This window comes from Falco cherrug, chromosome 5 (assembly GCF_023634085.1).
Source record: "Falco cherrug isolate bFalChe1 chromosome 5, bFalChe1.pri, whole genome shotgun sequence".
In the NCBI taxonomy this organism is placed as follows: Eukaryota; Metazoa; Chordata; class Aves; order Falconiformes; family Falconidae; genus Falco; species Falco cherrug.
Window position 1 is genome coordinate 71,238,096 of NC_073701.1, and position 24,738 is coordinate 71,262,833.

Genomic DNA, 24,738 nt, shown 5'->3' on the forward strand with positions numbered 1-24,738 from the left:
TTTTCTGTGTGATTAAGTCGCACAAGCTCTCTGACCTTGCCAACAGCTTTCAAATCCACCTGCAACAAACTTGGGAAATAAAGAGCAAGTTATGGAGCTAATTAAAATCCATCTATTCGCATATGAAACAGCAGGTCAAGTTTGCGGTCTTCAAGAGCTGCCATTACTTGGTTATTCATGTGACAAACTGCCTGGAAGGTCTCTTCTCAGTGGAGAAACTTCTCATGCATCTATGATGCCAAGTGATGAAATTAATTTAATTTTTTTTTTTAATGAAGAAGGGTAAAGATGGCGACATAATTTTGCAGCTGTGACTAAAAGAGAGGGGACCAACAGTACTATTCTGATATTCCACCAGAGCTCAGGGCTTGCAGCTCCCAGACCCAACCTCCTCCTCCTGCCCTCTCATCCCTATTCATGAAGGAAAAGCCGGTTTCCTCCAGCACTCGACCTGCCAAGCCAGATATTTCATCTCCTGCTCCACTTTCCCCCATGAAACCGGAGATGTGTACGGCGACACCAGGTGTTGGCATCTGAAAGGCAACTGAGAAGAGACCTGCTCCCCTTCCGCCGTATCAGCAATGCCTTCCCCACTCCACGCTTGAAATGATCTGCACCCCTCAGCTTCAACAATTCAGGCAGCTTCTATTCTCCTGATCCACCTTCTGAGCCTAGATCATATCACTTCCAGAAAGGGACTGTTCAAACCCATTTATTCCATAGTTTCACATGCCTTAAATTAATATGTAATCCTGACAATGCTGCTCACTGAGCCAAAACTTTAACTGGAGCTCAAAGCCTTTAAGATTCCAGGTCTCCAGCCAAAAGGTCACACAGAGACCAACACCAGGATTAACACAGCCATTTAACCCTTTGGCATCTCTCTTCTGAAAAAAACAGCTTGAGAATGTGCAGGTTAAGGTTGATTTTGCCTACAGGACTTGGAACAGAAAGTATGGGAACGAAGAGTCACCCACCTGGGCCAAAGTGGTTTCCAAGCATGTTAGAAACTCAAACCGTTGATTCAGGAAGACCTCACACCAGTGGTGCACCTGCCGTGCTCTGCCAGCTCTCAGCTCAGTGTATTTCTAACTCATGTTCAGCATTGGGCTGAGTTTGTGTACAGTGCAAACATTAGACTGCAGCCCCAAACACCCCAATTTACTATGTTTTATTAGGACTGAGACCAGTTTCCGTCCTCTGACCTCCAAGACAACTGTTAATGAGGACAGCCCATGTCTATCAAGACATTGCTCTCACTCTAGTGGCTGAAACCCACTCTCAGGTTACCTCTTTTGAAAAAAAAATCCTTCATGGCCCACAGCACTAAAGCTGCAGGTGGAAAACCTGGAGATAGAACTAGAAGCAGCTCTTCCAACATTTTAGTGCTTACTGACATAGAGCATACTTCCATGGTAGCAAACAGCAGCACCTACATCCAATGCATGGCAAGAATGAGTGTGGCCATCCCTGCTACTGTAACTGGTGGGAGCAGAAAGGAGGTATCTTTGAAAAAAAGAAAATAATAAACACCTAAACCAGGCAGCTCCACTGGGGATGATGAGAAGGACAAGGAAGAGAGAAATTTTCTCCCCCAGCTGTAGAACAGATCCCTCAGTCCACCCCGGCTCTGTTGGTCACAATCCCGTGACAAGGCAGGCAAAAGAGGAAACAGTTATTTCTGTATCACTTCAACTTGCAGCAAAGGGGCAACTTAATTTTACAATTTAAAAAAATGTAGCATCTCAAAAGTCAGAGATGGAAAACACTACTGAGTCATCACGAGCCAGTGCATCATCTCTAGCAGTAAGTGCATTTGTACTCGGCCAGCATCCATTGTTCGTACAGCTCCTTCATGTGTGTGATGCCACAGCACAACCCAGGAGCATTTACACCATTACAGTGAGAGCCTCTCCTGTTAATTCCCTAAAGACTAGAGAATCTTTACGTCATTCAGCAGTGGGCCCACATTTTCCCTAGTTACCCTTTTCCTACTGATGTACTTGAAGAAGCCCTTCTTATTGTCCTTCACATCCCTCACCAGGTTTAATTCCAACTGGACCTTACCTTCCTCACTGCCTCCCTGCATGCTCTGACAACAGCCCTATATTCCTCCTACATGGTCTGCCCCCTTTCCCGCATCACGTTAACTTCCTTCTTCTGTCTGAGGTTTGCCAGAAGCTCCTTGCTCATCCATGAAGGCCTCGTGCCCACTTTGCTTGATTTCTTACTCATCAATATCTACAAACACCTTAAGGACGAGTGCCAAGAGGACGGGGCCAGGCTCTTTTCAGGGGTGCCCAGTGACACGACAAGGGGCAACGGGCACAAACTGCAGCACAGGGAGCTCCACCTGAATATGAGGGAGAACTTCTTTACTGTGAGGGTGACAGAGCATGGGACCAGGCTGCCCAGAGAGGCTGTGGGGTCTCCTTCTCTGCAGACATCCAAGACCCACCTGGACGTGACTGTGCAGCCTGCTCTGGGAGAACCTGCTTTAGCAGGGGGCTGGACTAGGTGATCTCCAGAGGTCCCTTCCAACCTCAACCATTCTGTGACTGTGTGATTCCTATTAAAGACTATGCCAATAGAGATTAACTAAACTCTCGATTATACATCACTCAGTTATACAACCTGAAATTGCTGAAGCCTTCACAAACAAGACACGAAGTCAAACAGCACTTCTGCCTCACGCACTCACTGGCTGCAGAATTTCAGGAAACAGAAAATTCAGAATTTCCCCTTCTTCTGATCCCATCCTCGTAGGGATGACAAACTCATGTGTCTCACAACTGTACACAGAAGTTTTTCCCAGACTACTGTGGGTACATAGGTGCTCAGTGTCAATATTAAATCCAAGTTGCAGATTTCAAAAACTGAGGTTTTTACCCAGTAAGGGAAGTACTGTGATCCTTAATTTGGCTCGCAGCAGAATAAATAACTTCAGTTTGTGTTGTTGCTCAGGTCTGCAAACCCCCAAATCTCCATCACAGCTCAGGTGCAGTTCTGCAAAACCAAAATCGACCTGCCGCAGATCTCCTCCCAACAATCAAGAGCCACAGGATTATGGGAGAATTTGTATTTTAACTTTCTCTTCTGAGAAGTAACGCAGAAGGGTTTATTATTATTATTCCCTAATAATACCTTTTTCCAATACTTGGTTATTTGGTTAATAATAAGAGGCACACTGTAGTAAACAAAAGACCCTGGTAAGAACATTAAGACATAAAAGACTGTTTGAAATAATGACCTTAAAAATAATGAGCATTTTAAAGCTTAGACTAATTAAGTCTTGAAATGTGGCTGTTCACCCCCACACTGTCCTGAGAAACCACATAAAATGCAAATCAGTCAAGTTAAAATCCTGATTAAAAACTTTGCTAGAGGACATAGCCCCAAGCCCTTTGTAGATGGAGTCTGATGCCACAGCAGCTTTAAATCATCTATAAAATCATACATCCATGCTGCAAAAGGAAATTGCTATGGCCATAAGAAAAAAAGGTCTACTTAAATAAAGTTTCTGTCATCTAGTCTAGATCCTAGCAGTACCAAATTCATAAAGGAGAAAATTACAGAGGGGGACAGATCCATAAGGAGAGATCTGCTGCTTGTTTTTAAGTAGAACTCCACACTTCTACAGTTGTAACAAAAAAAATCCACATTTGAAATAATAAACAAAAGTTGTGCATTATGCAAAACTTATCACTGCTAACCCTTAAATACAAAATGAATTTCCTCACTGTTGATACGACACAACTGGGGTGAAGCCTGAAGGAACTGCAGTCTATAAAAAGTAAGTGAGAAGCAGCAAGATAAACTGCAATTTCACAAAAACAAAATCCAGAAAGACTAAGAAAGTGACAGTAGGGAGTACACAAAGCTGGATATTAAAGGGGGATAACGAAATTTGAATCAAATCACCATGCATGGACTCTATTTGTAGATAAAGATCAAAGCAGCAAGACTACCTTATAAGAGCACAAGAATATCAACTTTTTATTATAGTGATCTAAGTATTTTTAGAAGAACTACCAAGAGGGATGACTCCAAAAATAGAAATGGAAGACATGAGCAGAAACCTAGGAAGAGGTAACAAATACTGACACAGAATTTCAGTGCTTCTGAAGTCATGAATATTTCTGGACCACAAGATACTGCACAGACCCTCAGGGGACATGGGAAGCCAACCTCCAGACACGCAACCTTCTGTCTTCCAAGCACTGCCTGCTTTTTGGAGCAATGTCATTATATTTTCAGCTGCTTTGGGAATTCTTTCCACCAGGAAGCAAAGCAAAGCGAAGTCTATTTTAATATTTGCTGGTATTTATTCTAACCTCTTTAACCACCAAAATGAAGCGGAGCAGCATGCAATGCCCTGAAAGGTGTCTTAAGTTTTAGAGGTTTTATTCCAACAACAGAATCTAAATTGATGATACAAATTAAAGTAGCTGAAAAGACAGTATCTGCAGTGCTGATCCTGATGAAATTCCAAGTCTCCTGGAACACACCGCAGTTTCTCACACTCCTCCTCACTGCTGGTCCCAAACTGCTACAAAAATTAGTTCTTAATATAACAAATCTGCAAGATGGGGTGGCCCATGGGGGGCCATTCCCTCCGTCACTTGGCCATTTTCAGTTAGGCAGCTCGCGCCAAAGAATGATGCTGCGTTGGCAGGGGAGGATGTCTAGCAGTCCTCATTAATATCGGACTTTTAATGACCCTCGTTCCAGCTAAATGGCATCACATCCCAACATGGAGCAGCGAGATGTGAAGCTCCCTCCAGAAATTAAGCAGCAATCAGCTGGCTAGGTGCTGACTAAAACAACAAGCTAAATAACTCACCATCCACTCGGGCACATGGAAAGCAGAGGTGCTGGCATTGCTGTCCCACTTCTCCATAGGTGAAACTCTCCTCACTTACATTTGTTTGGCAGAGGGGATGCAGAGGGATGGCAGCGGGATGCACCAGTCCAGCAGCCAAGCCCCCTTGCTCTTGAGCTGCTTGCTGGGTACTTTGGTGGACAGATGTTCTCCCCAGTGAGGTCTTCGTTATGAACCAGCCTCATTAGCCAAGTATTCAGGGGCGAGACAGGCAGCTTGGTTCCTCATTTCTGTTCAAAATCCCGCACCGGGTGAAGCGCTCAGATCCAGCCCATTTTTGCAGCCGTGATTTCACACCAACCCCAGCTCTGCTCAATGTTAGAGCCGAGAGCTAATGAGAGCAACCTCACTGTGGCATGGAGACATTCATCCATCGCCTGCCTATGCCCCTAGCCTCGGGTCACCAGAATGCCAATACCCTGATCAATACAACAGCAAGGTCAAACAGGCACACCTATATTTAGAGCTATAGGTCTCCTGCAACAAGGACTGTACTTCGCACTATCAAAAGTTCATGCAACTTCAAACAAACAGCACACAGACACCTCTCACGCTGAACGGTTTTCAGCTTCAAACTCAATATAGTTAGAAACGACCTTCATAATCCCGTGGCTGCACACTGAACCAGATAAATATGTTTAAATGATTTGCACTTAGCCCTATCTCAGGGAAAAGCAGGGATGGAGCAGGCTGGCGGGGCTGCAGCTCCCTCTGCTGAGCATGCTCAGCCCATGCTCTGCAGAAGGCAAAGAGGACAATAGAAGATTTTGTAGGCAGAGCAATTGCAAAAGGATCTTCTGCTCCTGCAAAGGCACATTTCCACAGCCAGTGGCTCCACAATGGCCTGGACTGCAATACAAACAAAATTTTGCCACTTTGCAGTGCTGAAGAGTCGAGCTGAGGGTTCAACTTAACTGAAACCTCTCTGGTTCACTCAAAATAATGAAGGATTCCGCCCTCAGGAATTAATGAGCCATCTGTAACCATTTTCTGAGCCCACTCTGGTATTTTACCAGTATGTTTCCACCCGCGAAGTGAACAGGGTGAAGCGAAGGTGGAGCTGGCACCATCTCACTGGAGATGCACATGGAAATCCCCCTTCTCTGCCAGAAAGGTCCAGCAGCCCATTGGCCTGCACAAACATTTCCTTGTTTTACTTCACATAAAGCATTTCATTTGGGGCAATAGTTGACACAATCCTCCCTTCACCAACTTCCTCCTGTTCCAGCAGCCAGGCAAAGAACTTGGCTTGTGAGCTATGGGCTTTGTGAGCCACCAGCTTGCACACGACCAGCACGCATATCCCACTGGGCTGCCAGCACACCTAGATGGATAGAAGAAGTTGCCAGGTTCCCTTCCTTGTTCTGCTCTTTCATCAGGTGAACAATTTAAATGCCAGAAAGTTTGACGTTTGCTATTTCTGGCTAAGACAGGGTGGCACGAGGCTACAGGTGAAAACAAGCCAAAGACATGTAACTCAAATCTTCTGGACAAACACTATGCACAGCCCAAGTCGAGTAGATATATTTTGCTGCGTCACCACCTAAGGCCGTTAGCAGTAACCGGGAAAAATTGTTATTTTGGGGTGATATTTTCACACTGTTGGGAAGCTCGCCCTTCCAGATTGAAAGAAGCTTCTGTTCAGTGCTGCCTTCAACCCTTCAGGCCCTTCAGGCCATTATATTCCTATCTCCAAGCAACATTAAGCCAGAAAAAAACCTCTTTATCTATTCACTCCCCTGAACAGCATTTCAGCCAACTGTGGCTACTGGTCACATCCCCTCCTGCAGCAGGAGGGACAGCAGTGCCCAGCGATCCCTCATCAGGTGGACATCTCAGACACTCCCACCAGACCCACCACACCACCAGGCACCAGACATACAGGCTTTGCACACCAAGCATATTCCCATACAGCCAGCTAAGTGCTTCCTAGAGCACTAGCTGTCCCTGCACAGCAGGCATCCCAGCCCGAGCACAAAGCATTTCCCAGGCTGCTCCACTACCTTCGTGGCTTGAAAGCAAACCCCACAGCAACATCCATGTAATAATGATGCCTTCCCCAACTTCTTTATAAGGTTCACCATCAGATGCCGTCTACCTACTCTTACAGTGGAGGTCGCTCCTTAAAACAGCTGCTGCCACCACCAGCACCAGTCATCTTCAGAGCCTGCTGTGCAACACAGTCATGGGCAGCCTTATCTCAGATGTCCCCTGTAGCGACAGAGGGAATGTTTTTAAACTAAAACAGGGTGTATTCAGAATGGATATAAGAAATTTTTTACACTGAAGGTGGTGAGGCACTGGCACAGGTTGCCCAGAGAAGCTGTGGCTGCCCCATCCCTGGAAGCGTTCAAGGCCAGGTTGGATGGGGCTTGGAGCAACCTGGTCTAGTGGGAGGTGTCCCTGTCCCTGGCAGGTGGGCTGGACTAGATGGCCTTGAAAGGTCCCTTCCAACCAAAACCATTTGATGATTCTATAATAAACAGGGGCTCCTACTGCTGTAAAATTAACCTCAAAACCATCTCATACCCCACTGGTGTCACAGGTGAGCCAGTTTCAGTCTTGCTGTTAAACGCAGGGAGGGTGGGTCATTTGAAAGACAGAACCAACTATAGTTATATATATATGTGTGTGTGTATATATATATATATACACACACAGAATATGGCTTAAAAAGGAGAGGCAACACAAAACCTTGCCAAAAATACTGCACCAGCACAGCAGCCTGCAAAAAACCCCATGCAGCCTGGCTGCTGTAGAACAAAGGGACAAATAGTTTAGCCTGTTTGAGTCATGTTTTTCCAAACTAATGTAAGAACCGACCAGGATTCGCAGTTTCAGAGTTCCCAGGTGAAAGGCACAGCAGAAGCTCAGTCTTGTTGATTACCCACATCTTTGGCATAAGCCATAACACCTACTGCCTTACTGACACCACAGATCATGGTAACTTCCCAGTTACTGCTTCAACATATCTTTCAGCCTTCAAAATACTTAAGAAACACTGACAATTAACCCTCCCTTTCAATAAATTAGCAACAGCACAGATTGGAAAAGAAATTGTAAAGTCAGCTAATATTTAGAATTTGTTGTATATGCTGGCAAGTCCTGCACAGACATTAGTAAGCAAACAACAAAGTGGAGTGAATACAACTCGCCCAGAAGGTTGTGACTGGTGGCATGAAGTCTGGCTGGAGGCCAGTCACCAGCAGCATACCCTGGAGTCCATACTCGTGCCAGGACTGTTGCACATCTTCATTGATGAGCTGGGTGATGAGGCAGAGCAGGAGTCTGATCCACCTGGAAAGCACGGAGAAATGCGCAGAGAGGATTCTCATGAAGTTCAACCAAGGGAAATGCCAACTCCTGTCACTGGGGAGGGACAGCTCCATGTGGTGGGTTAACCCTGGCTGGATGCTACGTATCCACCAAAGCCACTCTGTTACTCCCCTCCTCAGCTGGGCAGGGGAGAAAAAACAGAATGAAAGGCCCGTGGGTAGAGATAAGGATAGGGAGATCACTCACCAATTACTGTCACAGACAGACTTGACTTGGGGAAAAATTTAATTTATTGCCAATCAAATCAGTGTTAGGGTAATGAGAAATAAAAGCTAAATCTTAAAACACTTAACCCCCACCCCTCCCTTCTTCCCAGGCTCAACTTTGCGCCCGATTTCTTCTACCTCCTCCTGGGGACAGGGAATGAGGGTTGTGGTCAGCCCATCACACATTGTCTCTGCTGCTCCTTCCTCCTCACACTCTTCCCCTGCTCCAGCGTGGGGTCCCTCCCACGGGAGACAGGCCTCCATGAACTCCTCCAGCGTGAGTCCCTCCCACGGGGTACAGTCCTTAAGGCCCAGGCTGCGCCAGTGCTGGTCCCCGTGGGGGCACAAGCCCCACCAGCAACCCTGCCCCAGCCGGGGCTCCTCTCTCCATGGGACCACAGGTCCTGCCAGGAGCCTGCTCCAGCATGGGCTGCCCACAGGGTCACAGCCTCCTTTGGGCATCCCCCTGCCCCAGCACGGGGTCCCCCATGGGCTCCAGGTGGGGATCTGCTCCTCCATGGACCTCCAAGGGCTGAGGGCACAGCCTGCCTCACCATGGGCTTCACCATGGGCTGCCGGGGAATCTCTGCTCTGGTGCCCGGAGCCCCTCCTGCGCTGACCGGGGGGCTGCAGGGATGTTGCTCTCACATAGTATCACTCCTCTCTTCCGCTGCAGTAGCACAGTTTTCTTTTTCCCCTTCTTAAATACATTATCCCAGAGGCACCACCACTGCCACTGATGAGCTCAGCCTTGGCCAGCAGTGGGTCCATCTGGGAGCCGGCTGGCATTGGCTCCATCAGACATGGGGGAAGCTTCTAGCAGCTTCTCACAGAAACCACCCCAGCAGTGCCCTGCTACCAAAACCTTGCCACACAAACCCCATACACGCCACACACCAGTACATCCTGGAGGCCAACCAGGCTGGAAAGGAGCTCTGCAGAGAAGGCATTGGGTGTCCTGTGGACCATGAGTAGCAATATGCCCTCAAGGCAAAGGTGGCCACCAGTGCACTAGGCTATGTTGTGTTGAGCAGAGCATTGCCTGCAAGAGAGGGAGGTGGTCCTGCCCCTCTGCCCATCACTGATGTGCAGGGTCCAGTACGGGGCTTCCCAGGACAAGAGAGACAGAAACACCCTGGAGTGAGCCCAGCACAGGACCACGGTGATGGTTAAGGGACTGGAGCATTGGTCACATGAGGAGAGGCCAACAGTTGGGACTGCTCAGCCTGGGGAAAAGATGGCTTAGCTCAAGAGGCCTTTAGCAGGGTGAAAACACCTGATGGGAGGGAATGAACAAGAGGGAACCAGGGTCTTTCTCAGTGGTGACCACTGAATGGACAAGAGGCACCAAGCACAAACTAAGATACAAGAAATTCCATTTAAACACAAAAAAACCTTCTTCACTGAGAAGGCGACCCTGCTCTGGCACAGGCTGTCCAGAGAGGTTATGGAGGCTCCATCCTTGGAGATATCCAACACCTGACTGGATGGGGTCCTGGGTAAACAGCTCTAGGTGGCCCAGCACATGGTGGGCTGGACTTGATGATCTCCTTCCAGCCTCAATCACTCTTTGAGGTTTGATCCAACTCTGCTTACTAACAAAAGGTTCAGCTATATTAAACACCCAGTTGTTGCATTTTTCATTGAAAATGCATGCAAAGCAAACCTTTAAAGTTTTGGACAGTATCTTGGATCACCAATTTCAATAACATATTTGTCTGCAAAGAACAAGTCTTGTGTTCCCATCACTTCTCACGCTGGGCCCTACAACCTTATTTTAGCAAAAGAAACCTAGAAAATGTGGGTAAAGTATTTTTGCCTGCCACTATTTAAGTTCTGTTTAAGTTTTAGATTAAATGAAGTTCTAGCTCAGAATGAGCAAGTAAGGATTTGTTTTCTCCTTCTCTAACATGATCCCTTCATATGAGAGGTGAAGACACAGTGAAAACACATTGAAACAAAATCTGTCACATGCTACCCAACATTTAGCTGCCTGTGGATGGTGGTTTCTAACATCCATGACTCAAATCAATGTTTATTATTATAAAACACAGGACACCAGTACTGAGCTGCTCAGAAAGGTGCACTGTGCTAAGTACGCGGCTCCAGGAAAACTGCAAACAACTAGAAAAAGCTTTTTAAAACTTACTTCAGAGGGCAGATGAAATGGCCACCAGGCCAAATGAAGCAAGGACACTCTTATGCTTAGTAATGTGTTTCACAGCAGAGAAAAGTACTGATTCAAACCTCAGTGAATGTACAACTTTCAGTTACTGAAAGCTAAATGGGACTAAAGACCAGAGAACAAGCATTAGCAATTATTGCTCAAATATGCAGAAGTGCATGGATTGCCATTTCTGTTGAAAAGCTGGGTACAATTTAATGACTTGCTTAAGAGTTGTTGCAGCAGAAGCATGAAAACAAGCTGGCCTTCAAAAGTAACGCCGTGCTGTCGGAAGAGCAAGGTAATGAGAAATTAATGCAAGGCGACAGACTGCAAAAGCCCTGCGCAGACACTAGGGGGAGCAAGAGCCTGCAGAAAAGATCCCAGGTTAAGCCTTGACCTATCAAGAAAAATGGTAGAAAACTGAGTGGCTTGAGGACCATCCAGCTTTATGGTCAGGTTTTGTCGAAACTTATTCCAATCTGCAAGCGTGATCAGCTGCTCAGGAAATTAATGCAGACTGGCAAGAGATTAATAGTCTTTACCTATGTAAAAGGTGAGATAAGGAGTCCCTGTGTGATGTCCTGGTGTCCCTGAGCTGAACTAACACACACACAGAGGTCCCTGTCAATGGCTTTCGGCACGGCTCATCTGGGATATGGCTACAGGCTGGGCACATCCCCTTCCCTCGCTGCTCCAGCAAAAGTATTTGCTATCAGGTAGACTTAAACCCCACTAACTTCTGCTGAAACTGTTCTCAAAATCAAATTCTCTTCAATCCCAAATGCACCCTTCGCCCCATCGCAGTATAACCCAACCAACTGGGAGACACCAGCGCAGCAGCACCTGGCAAACACTGGGCTGCCTCTGTTCTCCCATTCCTGGCTTTCAAAGAGATGTTTTCCCAAGTGAGCTATAAATTTTTCCACTTTAAGCCTTTCTGCCAAGTCAACATCAGAATGGTCTTTATAGGAGTTATATCGTTTCTGCAGAACTTTTTCAGTTTTATATAGTATAGTTTACCATGATTATTACTGCAGCCCAGACTGTTAAGACCACAGACTGACCCTTTTGCAACACAGAGGTGCCAAGCTCTTCAAAGACTTGAGCAGCAGTTTCTCAAACATTTTTTCAGTCGTCCTTGCAGCTGTGCAGGTGCAGTGCACGAGGGAATGGTTCCAGCTCAGGACAACAATATGAAGAAAGACTGAGAGCTGGGGTCGTTCAGCCTGGAGGAGAGAAGGCTCCGGGGAGACCTTACAGCGGCCTTCCAGTACCTAAAGGGGCTGACAGGAAAGCTGCAGAGGGACTTCTTACAAGGGCCTGCAGTGATAGGACAAGGGGGAATGGCTTTAAACTAAATAGAAGGTAGATTTAGATGCAATATTGGGAAGAAATTCTTTACTGTGGGGGTGGTGAGGCGCTGGCACAGGCTGCCCAGAGAAGCTGTGGCTGCCCCATCCCTGGAAGTGTTCCAGGCCAGGTTGGATGGGGCTTGGAGCAACCTGGTCTAGTGGAAGGTATCCCTGCCCCAGCAAGGGTATTAAACCTAGAACCACCAGAATTGTTCAGGAATGCAGCCGATCATCTCCTTGGGGATATGAATATTAACCAGGAGATGAGCCCGGCTGGAGGAGCTGAACAGTCCCTGCTCATTAACTGGAAAGGAAGAACTCAAAGGTCAGTTTCCAATACGGGTGTGCATATGAATCTTCACTAAATATTGGGGTTTTTCACTGTTCTTTGTATTGTGATCTTAGATGGGTTTATAGCAATTAAACCATCTCATCCACATTCAGTACTATGACCAGGGGTCAGATATTCAAAAGTCTAGACTGCAAATTCTACATCACTTTGAACAGTGGACAAAAAACCCTGAACAATAAATTTCTGTTAAAATTAAATTTGGAGAAGAGGCACAAAGAGAAGCAGGACAGGAGAGTGAGAAAGGCAACACCACTGCAAGTTAGCGCCTGCTTTAATTGACCAAGCACTCCTTTGATATAAGATTAAGCCATACTGAATCCACCCCACCAAAAACTTGGTCATAAGAAAAATCCTACAAGAAAAAAAAAAAAAGGAAAAGAAAGACACACAAAAAAATAAAAGCGCTATTATGTCCATTCACTTGCAAGTCTAAACCAGTATTTTATAGACACCACCCCAGACAGACTGACCAGTTCTTTCAAAATATGCCAAATAATTTCTGCTATCTAAATGTTCTATCCAGCGGATGTCAGCTGAATCATTTTGTTTGCCACCAGCCTCCTACTCTGTTACACGCAAACATTTGGACTTCAGTTCTCCTCCATTAAAAACACGGATGAAATCTGCAGCAAGGGTCACATCTGCTCTACTCCTGACTACCGCGATGCACTCTGCATTGGGACTATTTTATAGGACAGATTATTTATAAGCTTCAGATACAACCAAAATATCATGCCTTTAGCAGCAACCATTATATATATAATATATATAGCAGTAACCATTGTATATAGTCTGTGTGCATGTGTGTATATATATATATATATAAATATATTAAAAATAACCATTTAATACCAGTACTGTGTAATCTCTCATGCTCCTACTTGCTTCTAAGGGCAGGTTTAGGCAAACTAAAAAGGCTTGGGTTTGCTTTTTAAAGCATGGTACCCATTATTTTATACTCGAAGTCAGGCTCTTTGGTAATTAGCTGTACATCTGATTTCTTTCACAGCCTCTTGTCTTTCAGAGTTCAATGGCCTTCAGAGACCAATCTACAGTTTATTTGTGGAGACAGAAGTCTGATTACCAACCTGTCAAAACACAGATCCTTTTAAGAGCCAAACAAAGGCTTAGTGGAGCCACCCGTATGACCAACTTACCCAAGTTTTTTACTGTAATCTCTTAGGCACTCAGCGGCATGACACTAATGGTTATTCAATCAATACGTTTGCAGTATACAGGTTTTTTAATTTAGTAGGGATGCACGCCACTTCTAGTTCTGCCCATCGTGAGAATGACTTCATGAAACCAGGACATCAAATTTGGTATTTTGCCACAGACACAAATGAAAATTAGTTGGAAAGCTTTAGTCTAAGCTTGCTTTCTGCGCATAAAATCCAACTATAAGACAGTTTCTACTGTGAAAGCCTCCTGTGTGGGATGGTGAAGCCAAAACGGCCATGACTGTGTTGGTGAGAGTGGTAAATAAGAATAGAAAGCCAAGAACTCACAATATTTTGGGGACATAGTAACAGCCAGATACCCGCTCAGTAGCCCCTCATGGAAGGAGGTGTAAGGACAACATACAGCATCTTTACCGCTACATTAGATCTCACTAAAATATCTTCTAGCAGGAGAGTCTCATTAATGGTGTAAAAAAGGTCATCTTTCCTCCAGCCAATCTGAAATAGCAACAGATAGATTACAGCTCATCTGTGCTTCCTCAGCCCTCACCGTTACAGCTTTTTAAGCTTTCTGCAGTCTGTATTTCAGGTTGACAGAGCCACAGCATCACATCATTTGGACAAGAATTAGAAATTTAAACTTGGGAGAAATTTGGAAATTTTCTTCAGGCTTTGATGTGTGGTGGAAAAAGGAAGGTTAAGAAATAAAAAATCAAATTAAATTAAAAATTAAGGCTCCTGGGCTCTCTAAATATGGCTGCCTTACCCGACTGCCACAGTGCTAACAAGGTGGTGAACTAGTATTATGTTCAGAACTCTGCATTTGGGGAAAAAAAATGAACACATGCAGCCAATGAGATCAGGGGGGACATCTCTCAAAATCTGAGTGCTGTGAAAAGACTCCAAGCCGATAAGAAAACCATGCCCTGATCCAACACCGAACCCAGAACTTGGGTATTTGAGATGCAAAAACTTCCCTGCTTGCATGCTAGGAGCTATCAGGTTAGCAAGTCTTATTTATTCCTGTCTCCATGTGTCAATGGCTCGACATAAACCAAAGCCTATCTCACAGAGTAAATCAGCAATACACACAGAAACATCACCCAGTGGAACTCGTCCCTGCCAGCAGCGAGACAACGGCAGCAGACTGACGAGGTTGTCTGACTGCAGACTCACTCTGGCTTCCAGCATCCCCAAGCAATCCCACCTCCCACACGCGGTACCCACGGCAGTAGGGCTTCTGGGGGAACTGCCAACATGCCAAACTGGTGCTGGAAATGCCACTCCTCGCCTTGCGCGAGCCGCTCAGCTGTCAGCCAACTAAGGAAAATGAAGTTAATGAGCAAAGCTTTAATCAGTGGACCTTGGTGTAATCAGAAACAGAGCCCCTTGAATATGTAATGACAGGCCATCTCTCCCTGACTTTCCATTTTCCCATGGGAAGAAAGTTACAGTGCTTCGAACAGACGAGAAAAAGCCTTCAAGTCAGAGATTAAAGATTTCTGTACACAAATGCAGCTTTTCTCTAAGCACCCATTTGTCCCATACATCCTCCCCAGGGCAGAAAGCAACTGGTCTGCAGGAGATCCAAAAGCAGAATCATCAACGGCTGTAGTAAGGTGAACATTTGCTCATATAATATTGCAGGTTTGCTAATAAATTTACATAAGAGACACGCTTCATTAACTGAGGAACAGTGTAATTCAAGTCTGTGGCATATAAAAACAAATGCTTATCTGAAATCAACCCAAAATACAAGGGTTTATCCCTGTGTCCTCACTTCACCTGTACAGGTCAGTGCTTTCTTAAAGAAGAGCCACGGGGACTTTCTCCAGGCAAGATGCTCATCAGTTTTACTCCACAGAACATCTAGACCCCACCCCAGTTTAATAGTCTTTACGGACCCTTAACAGGCCGTTAAAGATCCCAAATCACAAGGAGATTATTATAGTGGTTAGCCAACAGAACAGTCCCCAGCTGATGGTTATTAGATCTTCACTTTCCCATGGTCAAAGCACAAGGACTGAATCTGAACAATCTTGACCCATTTAGACTTCATGAGTCTACACTCCACCACCGTTTGACATATTTAATGGGTATTAAAACCAACAGACCACTGAGCCTGACCTCCATTTAGCACACCTAACCCGAGTTTATAAACCTGTGTTTGGCTAAAGCAAGTCCTCCTCAGGCAATTCCCTTGACTGCTTACCCCAAGCGTTAAACCCATTTAAAAATTTGCCTTATAAACCACTAGATTAATTTTTCCCCCCTGACTTGACTTTGGCCTGAATGGGCTCCCTGTAAGTGTACCTTGTCATCAAGCTCCTACTGAGTCTTCTCAATAACAACAAAATTGTCCTCTCGGCATAAGGGAACTTCTTCAGCATCTGAACACCCTGTGAGGCTCCTGGGATGCACTGTGGGTTAACTGCTGCTATCAGAAATGAAGATATTTGCAGAAACCATGTTATCAACACTATAAACAAAGACAGGCCATTCTCCATTCATCCCCAGTTTGTAGCCTTTATTTTTCAAGGCTTTAATTCAAGCTTTCTATCACAGCACTCATTCATAGGTCTTACCAGTTTTCTCGTCCACAGTGACCCTTGTCTGAGCAGCCCCGATTAACAAAATAGACTTCGCTGCCCCTCTGCCCACTCATAGCTGTGGTCTGCAAGTGCTGTACCCTGCACAAAAACTGGAAAAGATCTGGGTTTGCACACAGAATGAAAATGTAATACTCTGAAATCTATCCATATTTTTTAAGCCATTTTATTTTTATTTCAGAATTTAAAATAATTTTATGTAAGGATTGAACCCTTCCCATTACTTGTAACTTAAGAGAAATCCCTGGCTATTAACTAATGTGACTGTCACTCTGTGCCTTCTTAGCTTGCAGAAATTACAATGTAATTCAAGTGATTTTAACCTTCCTGCATTGGAAGCAAAGTTATAATCCAACCTAGGTGGTCGCCTTTCGCATGAGGAATGTCTTTTTGCCATTAAGGACAAAACACTCCATAACGGGAGTTAGCCACAAGAGCCATTAATTGTACTTTACCTTCTGCAGACCAATCTTAATGACATCACCCTGCTACCAAGCTTTCAGACAAGCCTGAAGGTTACCTAAGGGGAAGCTGTAAAGAACAGCACACAGTATGAATTTCAAGCATAAACTCACTTTATTAATAGAAAGTTACCAGGGAGGGGCAGATAAAACATAAACCACTTGGTACAGAACAAATGTGGTCTGAGAGGGAGGGAAACAGTTACTGTAAATTAAACAACCTAGCTTACTTCTTTGTACTTTCTCCAGGTTAATCAGGCCTCAGTGAAATCAAGTTTGACAAGAGCTATTAACATCCGTTAATTTACGCATTTTAATCATTTAGCATCCAGTGCAATGCAGAGCGCGACGTGTGTTGGCTACGACTGGTCCCAGAGGAACAATAGCTGTTAGCGAACATTTTTGTTAAATGTGCCTTGGTGCCTCGGTCCACAGGAAGCCATTGAAAAACTCTACCCTGCTGTTAAACATTAATTTTTCGTAACAACCTCCCAGTTCCAAGCACTGACATGGTATCACCAGACTTCTCAAGGTCAGAAATGTTTTATTCAGCTTCCTTCTCTCTTTATCCTAAGCAGTCATGAACCCAGTGGTATTCAGCAATGATGCCACAATGTCCAAATCCATACCTGTCTAAAATACAGTGTTATTGACCGTATTGAAAATACAACTTTAATAATAAGTGAATTATTTCAATGATCAGATTTATGCTCTTCTCTCTGATAGTTGGATTACTCTGGAAAAGAAAACCCAGCAGCATGCTTCAATCAAATTTATAGTGATTGTCTATTCAATTTTGTTTCCTTATTTCGTTTCCTACCTGTGGCTCTCAAGGTCTGAGATACAAACGCAACAGAGATTCACCTCCGCTGCAATCTCCCGTCCCATTACTCAGTAAAACACATAGCAATCCCCACTTAGTGAGCTATTTTAACAAAATCTGACTGGAGTCAAACTGAAAACAAAGGTGTTCTTTATACTTTGAATTATTAAGGAGCCATTATCAAAACCTGTGTAGTCAAGAGCCCTATTAGCGTTCTTGCGGAGCTGTCATGCCAGTAGGACTAAATGGGAGCTCTGACACCCACCAGTGCAAGAGGACTAAGCTCAAACGAGATTAACAAATCCTGCATTACAAGCACAACAGAAATGAGGAGTACAGGTAAATCAATTAGGCACTCTTCATGTGTATTAAAAGATCAAAAACAAAATCTAAAAACATGTGAGATACTTAAAATTAGACTAATGAGGGATTACTAACAATTTCTCTCTCTCAAACCAAAATGCTCTGACAGTTTAAAAGTCAAATGCTTTATTATTTTGCACGTGGGCTTAGCATTTACTCCCACACTTAGGAATGGGATACACGGAGGTGACAGGCATTTGAAACACATGAAATTCACTGTGTATGGATTGAGAACTCTAAACAAAGCACCAAAATCCAATAAAGAAACCATCCTTCACCAATATTTGCAGAAGGATAAATTGATTACATATTTATATATTTATGTGTGTGTATATATATATACACACACACATTTAAAAAAATCAATTGCACTGATATTTTCACCCTTCCATAGCAAAACACCCAAATAGTTTGGCCTTCTCGTTAACAAAGCAATGTGCCCTTGTATTATTTAGATATAACAAGAAATTACAGTTTATCTTTGTAGCAATCCTGCCAGCAGCCCCCTTTATCCCTCCTGTGCTGCCCTCTCCCCACACATATCCGTCTAATTGCTGTCATTATAGCACAGCTCTAATTTGCATCCCACTGGAGGACGAGCCAGCAAATTAAATCAGTGCACACTGTCCCAACACAGGGCTTGGGTTTCTCAGGCTGGTTTGGGTTTGCTTTTAGTAGAGACAGAGAGAAGACAACTTGTCCTGCAAGAGCCAACCTCCACTCGATGACAGCATTGCTCCCAGGAAACAAATCCCTTCCAGGGAATTGCCAGAGACTCATTTTAGCAAAATGAGAACCATCGCCACTGTGACAGATACAAGTTGCCTCCAGAAGCTTCACATGATAAAACTTGTTTAAAGCTTAAATGTCATTCAGACTTGGAAAGGTTTTTTTTAAAATAAGCCATGCTGTCAAAGCCAATTGTCTCCCCACAATTATTTTTTTTTAAATAAACATTAGGTGCCAGAGGCATTTTCATGAGCAGTTTAGGAAACACCCACTGCAACAACAGGTCCCAAGAACACACAAGGCTTTGGCCCTACATAACCTCAGATATAGCACTATACTTTACTATAGATTCATGCTGAAGCAGCAGCAGGATGACTCTTGCCTGCCCCAGCTGCCATAATGCAAAACTCAATTGCAGCCTGCTCAGAGCCCATTTTTACCCAAAGAATGCCACATGCAGCTTCTGACTGTGTGAGAGCAAAGGTCACATTGCCCGCAGATGCTCTGCATCATACACCGAGGGTGCTGCTGACTTTTAAGCAAGGACTCGTTTCCAGAGCGACAAAAGGAAGAGATCATAGAGCTCAGACACTAACGTCGCCCTAACAAAAAATGAATAAACCATAAATGGCATATATTACAGACCACGTAAGAAGATACTCCTGCAGAAGATGACATGTCAGCACTATAAATCTTGAATGACCCAACAGGATACTCAGTGTTCATGCACCACATACACCGTCTTGCATTTTTCAAATGCTACCACCACCACACAAAATAACATAGAAACAATAATTGGCTTAAGGGAGCACTAATGACATTTTTAAACCATTTAACCTGTACTCCCTTTGTTTAACATGGCAACTAATCCCTCCAGGTGACCACCACCTCGTACCTAACCTGCGTGCATTTGTTACTACAGGCCACCCACCAGCTGTGTTCAGCACTGGCACGACACCAGCCATTACTGATGTCACCGGGCTTTCATCATAAAACGCAGAGACAATTTAACCATGCAGTAAAAGCCAGCATCAAACTGAGCCGACAGCACGCATTTGTGTGCAGGCAGCAATGATTGCCATAGCTACCTCTTGCTCCACAGGTCACAAGGAGCATCCTGCTTCGCGGGGCTGCAACAAATCCCACCCTCACCCAGATGCTTCATCACACATTTCAAGCACTTGATCGATTTTCTTTGCTTAACTTGCAACTTGGATTAACACAGGCACAGACTGACACTTCCCCTTGGAAATCCAAGTTCACTCATGTCCTTTGTGAAGGTACACTCTTTTGAGAAGGATTGCACTTGGGTCCTGCCCATGGGTCACAACAACCACACGCAGCGCTACAGGCTGGGGCAGAGCAGCTGGAAAGCTGCCTGGATGAAAAGGACTTGGGGGTGCTGGTCAACAGCCAGCTGAACATGAGCCAGCAGCGTGCCCAGGTGGCCAAGGCAGCCAACAGCATCCTGGCTTGTATCTGTAACAGTGCGGCCAGCAGGACCAGGGCAGTGATGGTCCCCCTGCACTGGGCACTGGTGGGGCCGCACCTCGGATCCCGTGTGCGGTGTTGGGCCCCTCACTGCAGGACAGACACTGAGGGGCTGGAGCGTGTCCAGAGCCGGGCAGGGGCTGGGGCAGGGGCACAGGGCTGGGGGGGGCGGCAGGGGGAGCTGGGGGGGTTCAGCCTGGAGAGGGGGGGCTCAGGGGGGACCTTCTCGCTCCCTGCAGCTGCCTGGGAGGAGGCTGTAGCGAGGTGGGGGTCGGTCTCTTCTCCCAAGCGACAAGAGACTGTATGACAGTAAATGGCCTCAAGTTGCACCAGGGGAGGTTTAGATGGAGTATGAAGAAAAATGTTTTCACCAAAAGGGTTGTCGAGCACTGGAACAGGCTGCCCAGGGAAGTGGCGGAGTCACTGTCCCTGGAGGGATAAAGACCTGTAGACATGGCACTTAGGGACATGGTTTAGCGGTGGACTTGGCAGTGCTGGGTTAATGGTTGGACTTGATGATCTCAAAGGTCTTTTCCAACCTAAATTATTCTATGAATTCAATTGGGAACCCAACCCTGCCTCCCACCTCTCAGCTAAGTGAGTCCAAACATCTCAAAAAATTCATCAAAGAAATCTCAGTATGGACTCTTTTGCTTTTGCATTTTGTAATGAATATTTTTAAAAAGTGTTTTTCCACTGTTTCTACTTCTGGGGTATTTCTTTATTAAAAGGAGCAATTAAAACACATCTGAGGAAAGGATGAAAGGGACAGATAATCTATCACATGCTCCTCGCAGTTACTTATAAACACTTAAAACTTTCTTATTAACACAGTCAGAAAGTCTTAAACTCTTAAAACTTGTCTCAGAATTCTCCTATTGTTTTAACAATATGGAATGACACCTGTTCCTTCATAATCACTGTACTTGCTTTAACAAACTAAGCTAGATAATGGGGGGAACAAGGCTGGCAGGTAGAAGTGCCCAAAAAACTAAAACTGCTTAATTAAAAACAACCAAGTAGTAAGCACACACCATTAGTGAGTCCTGAGGTGTGTATAAAAGTGATTTAGCAAACATCTGTCTTGGAAACCAAACTGAGACATACAACACACAAAGCTTCCCATCACCAGTGACAGGAGATGTATCAGGATCTGAATAAGCCAGCACCATGCTGTCACACAGACGAATTCACACATGAATTCAGACTTTTTAAAAAATCAATCCAAAACCAAAGTAATTTGCCCATTTGCTTCATATTCTGCAGGGGAAAACAAAAATCGCAACTAAAAATGGAAACAACTTCACTTACCAAGCACAAAGCATGCCTTATAACTCCTTCCTCACAAAAATCAAACTAAAAATCAAACTAAAATGAAAGTTTACAATCATAACAGTAGGACAGAAGCCTTCCAGTCTGCAGTGGAAATTATGGTCTAGAATGTTGAAATGGCACATGAGAGAATATTCCTCGTCATAGAGGTCAGAGGAAAGCTTATGCTGCTCCAGATGAGAGAGAAAGACTATTTCACAGTTTGATTTGGAAGACAGTATTTTATTTTTTAAATAAACCCCAGAGATTATATCAGTGGTCACCATGATTCAGCATGATCAAAGAAAAAAAAAGAAAAAAGAAAAAAAATCAAATCCTGAAGCAAGCCTACTCCTGTCCTCCATGTGCCTTCTCTCCCATCTTACATCTTGCAGTCATTCATATTCTCTCCAAAACAGTCCTCTCCGTGAACAGGTCACAAATACCACAATCACTGCCTAAACCCTCATCATGAGGCTTGCAGGTCAAGGAACACATTAAAGTAGTGATTTGAGGAGTGGCTGTGTTAAAAGAGCTTTCATTCCAATTATTTTTATGAGGAAATAAACCAATGCTCAGGATTTCTGGTTAAAAATGCAGCTATTGCAGGTTTGCTGGTGCTGTGCTATGTAGCAGCAGCCCAATGTAAGATGTAAGAAAAGCCAGAGTGTGTGTTCCTATCAAAATTGTGATGGATTTCCTCACTCTGTTCTCTCATCTCCATTATTATTCGAGTAAAGGCTACGCACACTGACAAGGAGCTGAGCGGAGGAGTAATCACTGCCTTCCCTTCCTCCCACACAGGACAAGTCCTCCTCGCTGCCACAGCCTGGAGCCTTGCATCATGCGGTTTTCGAAGCAGCAAAAGCACGTGCGGCAGCGTCTCAGCAAGGTGAGGTATTGCCTGTAACTGCCATCAGAGTCTCTGCCTCTTGGGAGAAAGGGCAGAGCATTTTGTAGGCTGCAAGCAGGCAGAGTGTCACATGTATTAACATTTAACTGCTTTAAAGCAGATTTAGTTAACGTGTGACGCTGATTGCTTTGAGTTCTGTATCAAAGACTGCTTCTGAAAAATACTAGGTGCTAAGCATTGGTTTTTAATGAACTGATTATTCAAAAACATTTGCCTGAATCGGCTACATGAGCAGCTTAATCATCAGAAAAATACAATCCTTTACTGCAGCAGTGTTTCCCAATCCTTCAGCATCAATGAAGCATCAACCTTAGAATCACGGATGGTTTGGGTTGGAAGGGACCTTAAAGACCATCCAGTCCACCCCCCCTGCCAGGGGCAGGGACACCTTCCACTAGACCAGGTTGCTCCAAGCCCCGTCCAGCCTGGCCCTGAACACTTCCAGAGAGGGGAAGTTTCCCAATTTTTAGGCCAGCACACAAACTCACAGCTAAGCCTCTAATTGCAAACACCAGCAGGAGTGCTCTTCCACGGATCATTTATCACAACATCAGGACCACAAGCACAAGACCTTTGAGAGCCACCTTCTGTTTTAAAGTGGTTTTCATGCTTGTTCTCCATTTGCATTAACCCCCAACACTACTTCAAGGGAAGTAAGAAAACAGCTGTATAGCACTCCTTTCAATACTTAAAGGGGGCTTATAAGAAAGATGTGGACAGACTTCAGTAGGGCCTGTAGCAACAGGACAAGGGGTAACAGTTTTAAACTAAGAGGGTAGATTCAGACTAGATATAAAGAAGAAACTTTTTATGATGAAGGTGGTGAGACACTGGAAAAGGTTGCCCAGAGAGGTGGCAGATGCCCCATCCCTGGAAACATTCAAGGTCAGGTTGGACGGGGCTCTGAGCAACCTGATTGATCTATTTGAAGATGGCCCTGCTCATTGCACAGGGGTTGGACCAGGCGGTCTTTAAAGGTCCCTTCCAACCTGAACCATTCTGTGATTCTGACTCTAAAACCAGTGATGTTAGTTTAATGACTACAAAAAGTAAATGTATTATTGTATCAATAGCAATCTTTTGCAGAGCACCAAGAGCCTGCAGACTCAAGTGAAAAACAAAAACATCATGGACTTGTTGGTCCTAGCAGTGTATTGCATAAAGATGGCTCCTGATAGCACTTGCAATTTAGATGTTACATAGACACTTACAACTGAACTGGGAATTGCAATGGAAATTCTGGTATCAACAACAACAAGACGCACCAGTCTCAGTGCTGCTGGTATTATTTTAGATCCCAGAAGTGTCAGTCAGATTGACATCTCACTGCACATCGCAGCATGCAGTCAAATACTGCAGGTACATAGCTACGTGACCCAGAGTATCCATTTCTACATGTCAACATAGAACAGCGACATTACACGCTTGGAAAAAGTCAGCAGATTCCTTCTGGCTCTTGTAGATAATTCCCCTAATGCTACATGCAGTAAAAAATATTGTACAGTTGGTTGCACACACAAGGGACCGTAGCTGAAAGGGGATACCTGATGTGACAAACCAAAGGTTTTGTACTGGGTGGTACATGCTGTTCTGACACCTGGAACACAGCAATATTCAAAGATTAAACATCCACGCTGAGACTCAAAGCATTTTGAACATTAAATTAGAACATAAATTAGAAACTATTTTCAGCTTTAATCCTCACTTAAAACTGAAAGCATGTAATAATTTAAGGGGTAACTGATTCTGCGCCTGGTGCTTTTCAGCACAAGTACTTTGTGTCCTTTTTCAGAGCTTTTCCCTAATGTCCCCACAAATCCAGTTTTCTTCCATCTGCTTTCCTTTGTGAAACTGTCCCTGCCTTGTGTACTAATACATATAATTATGAAAAAAGACCACTACAAAAATCAAGCAGGTGCTACACGTATCAGTTCTTAACCAAGAAATTACTGATAGAAGCTAAATGCTTCCCTTCAGTTACATGGTTTTCATTGTAACACATGCTTAATTTATGCACAATTTCCTTTTTTTTTTTATTGAAAAGATGTTAAAACCCACAATTTTTGGCAGACTTGGGTATGCACACTCTTCTGACTACAGCTAGAAGCACTGATGTTACCAACTCTAGCCACTTATTTACCCCAGTAAAAGTTAGCAGCCCCTGCATTCTGCCCAGTGAAACATTTTTGGGTGTTCCTAATCTGACTTAGTCAAAATAAGCTAAAGCGATTTACATAGCAGGTTATTGCTGAACCAGCTCATTCTGACATGTGCCACCATGGTCAGAAGAAAATATCTACATCCCTGGATGATAAAATTCATAGAATCATTTTGATTGGAAAAGACCTTTAAGATCATCAAGTCCAACTGCTACCCCAGCACTGCCAAGTCCACCACTCAACCATGTCCCCAAGCACCGCATCTACACATCTTTTAAATTCCTCCAAGGGACAGTGACTCCACCACCACCCTGAGCAGCCTGTTCCAGTGCTCGACAACCCTTTCGGTGAAAATGTTTTTCCTCATACCCCATCTAAGCCTCCCCTTGTGCAACTTGAGGCT

The 24,738-nt window shown here is 44.5% G+C and overlaps 1 protein-coding gene across 2 annotated transcripts in view; it reads right to left on the reverse strand.

The window, feature by feature from the left end:
• AHCYL2 (adenosylhomocysteinase like 2) overlaps positions 1 to 24,738 on the reverse strand; it is a 108,704-nt gene that overhangs the window by 40,150 nt on the left and 43,816 nt on the right. The window contains exon 1 of one of the 2 annotated variants that reach the window (XM_055711383.1): positions 4,844 to 4,915. The exons of the other annotated variant lie outside the window; for it this stretch is intronic. Within the exon in view, the coding sequence (XP_055567358.1) occupies positions 4,844 to 4,900 (57 nt within the window). The 5' untranslated portion in view covers positions 4,901 to 4,915. Of the gene's footprint in view, positions 1 to 4,843; positions 4,916 to 24,738 lie in introns of those variants that run through there. 2 annotated transcript variants of the gene reach the window in all.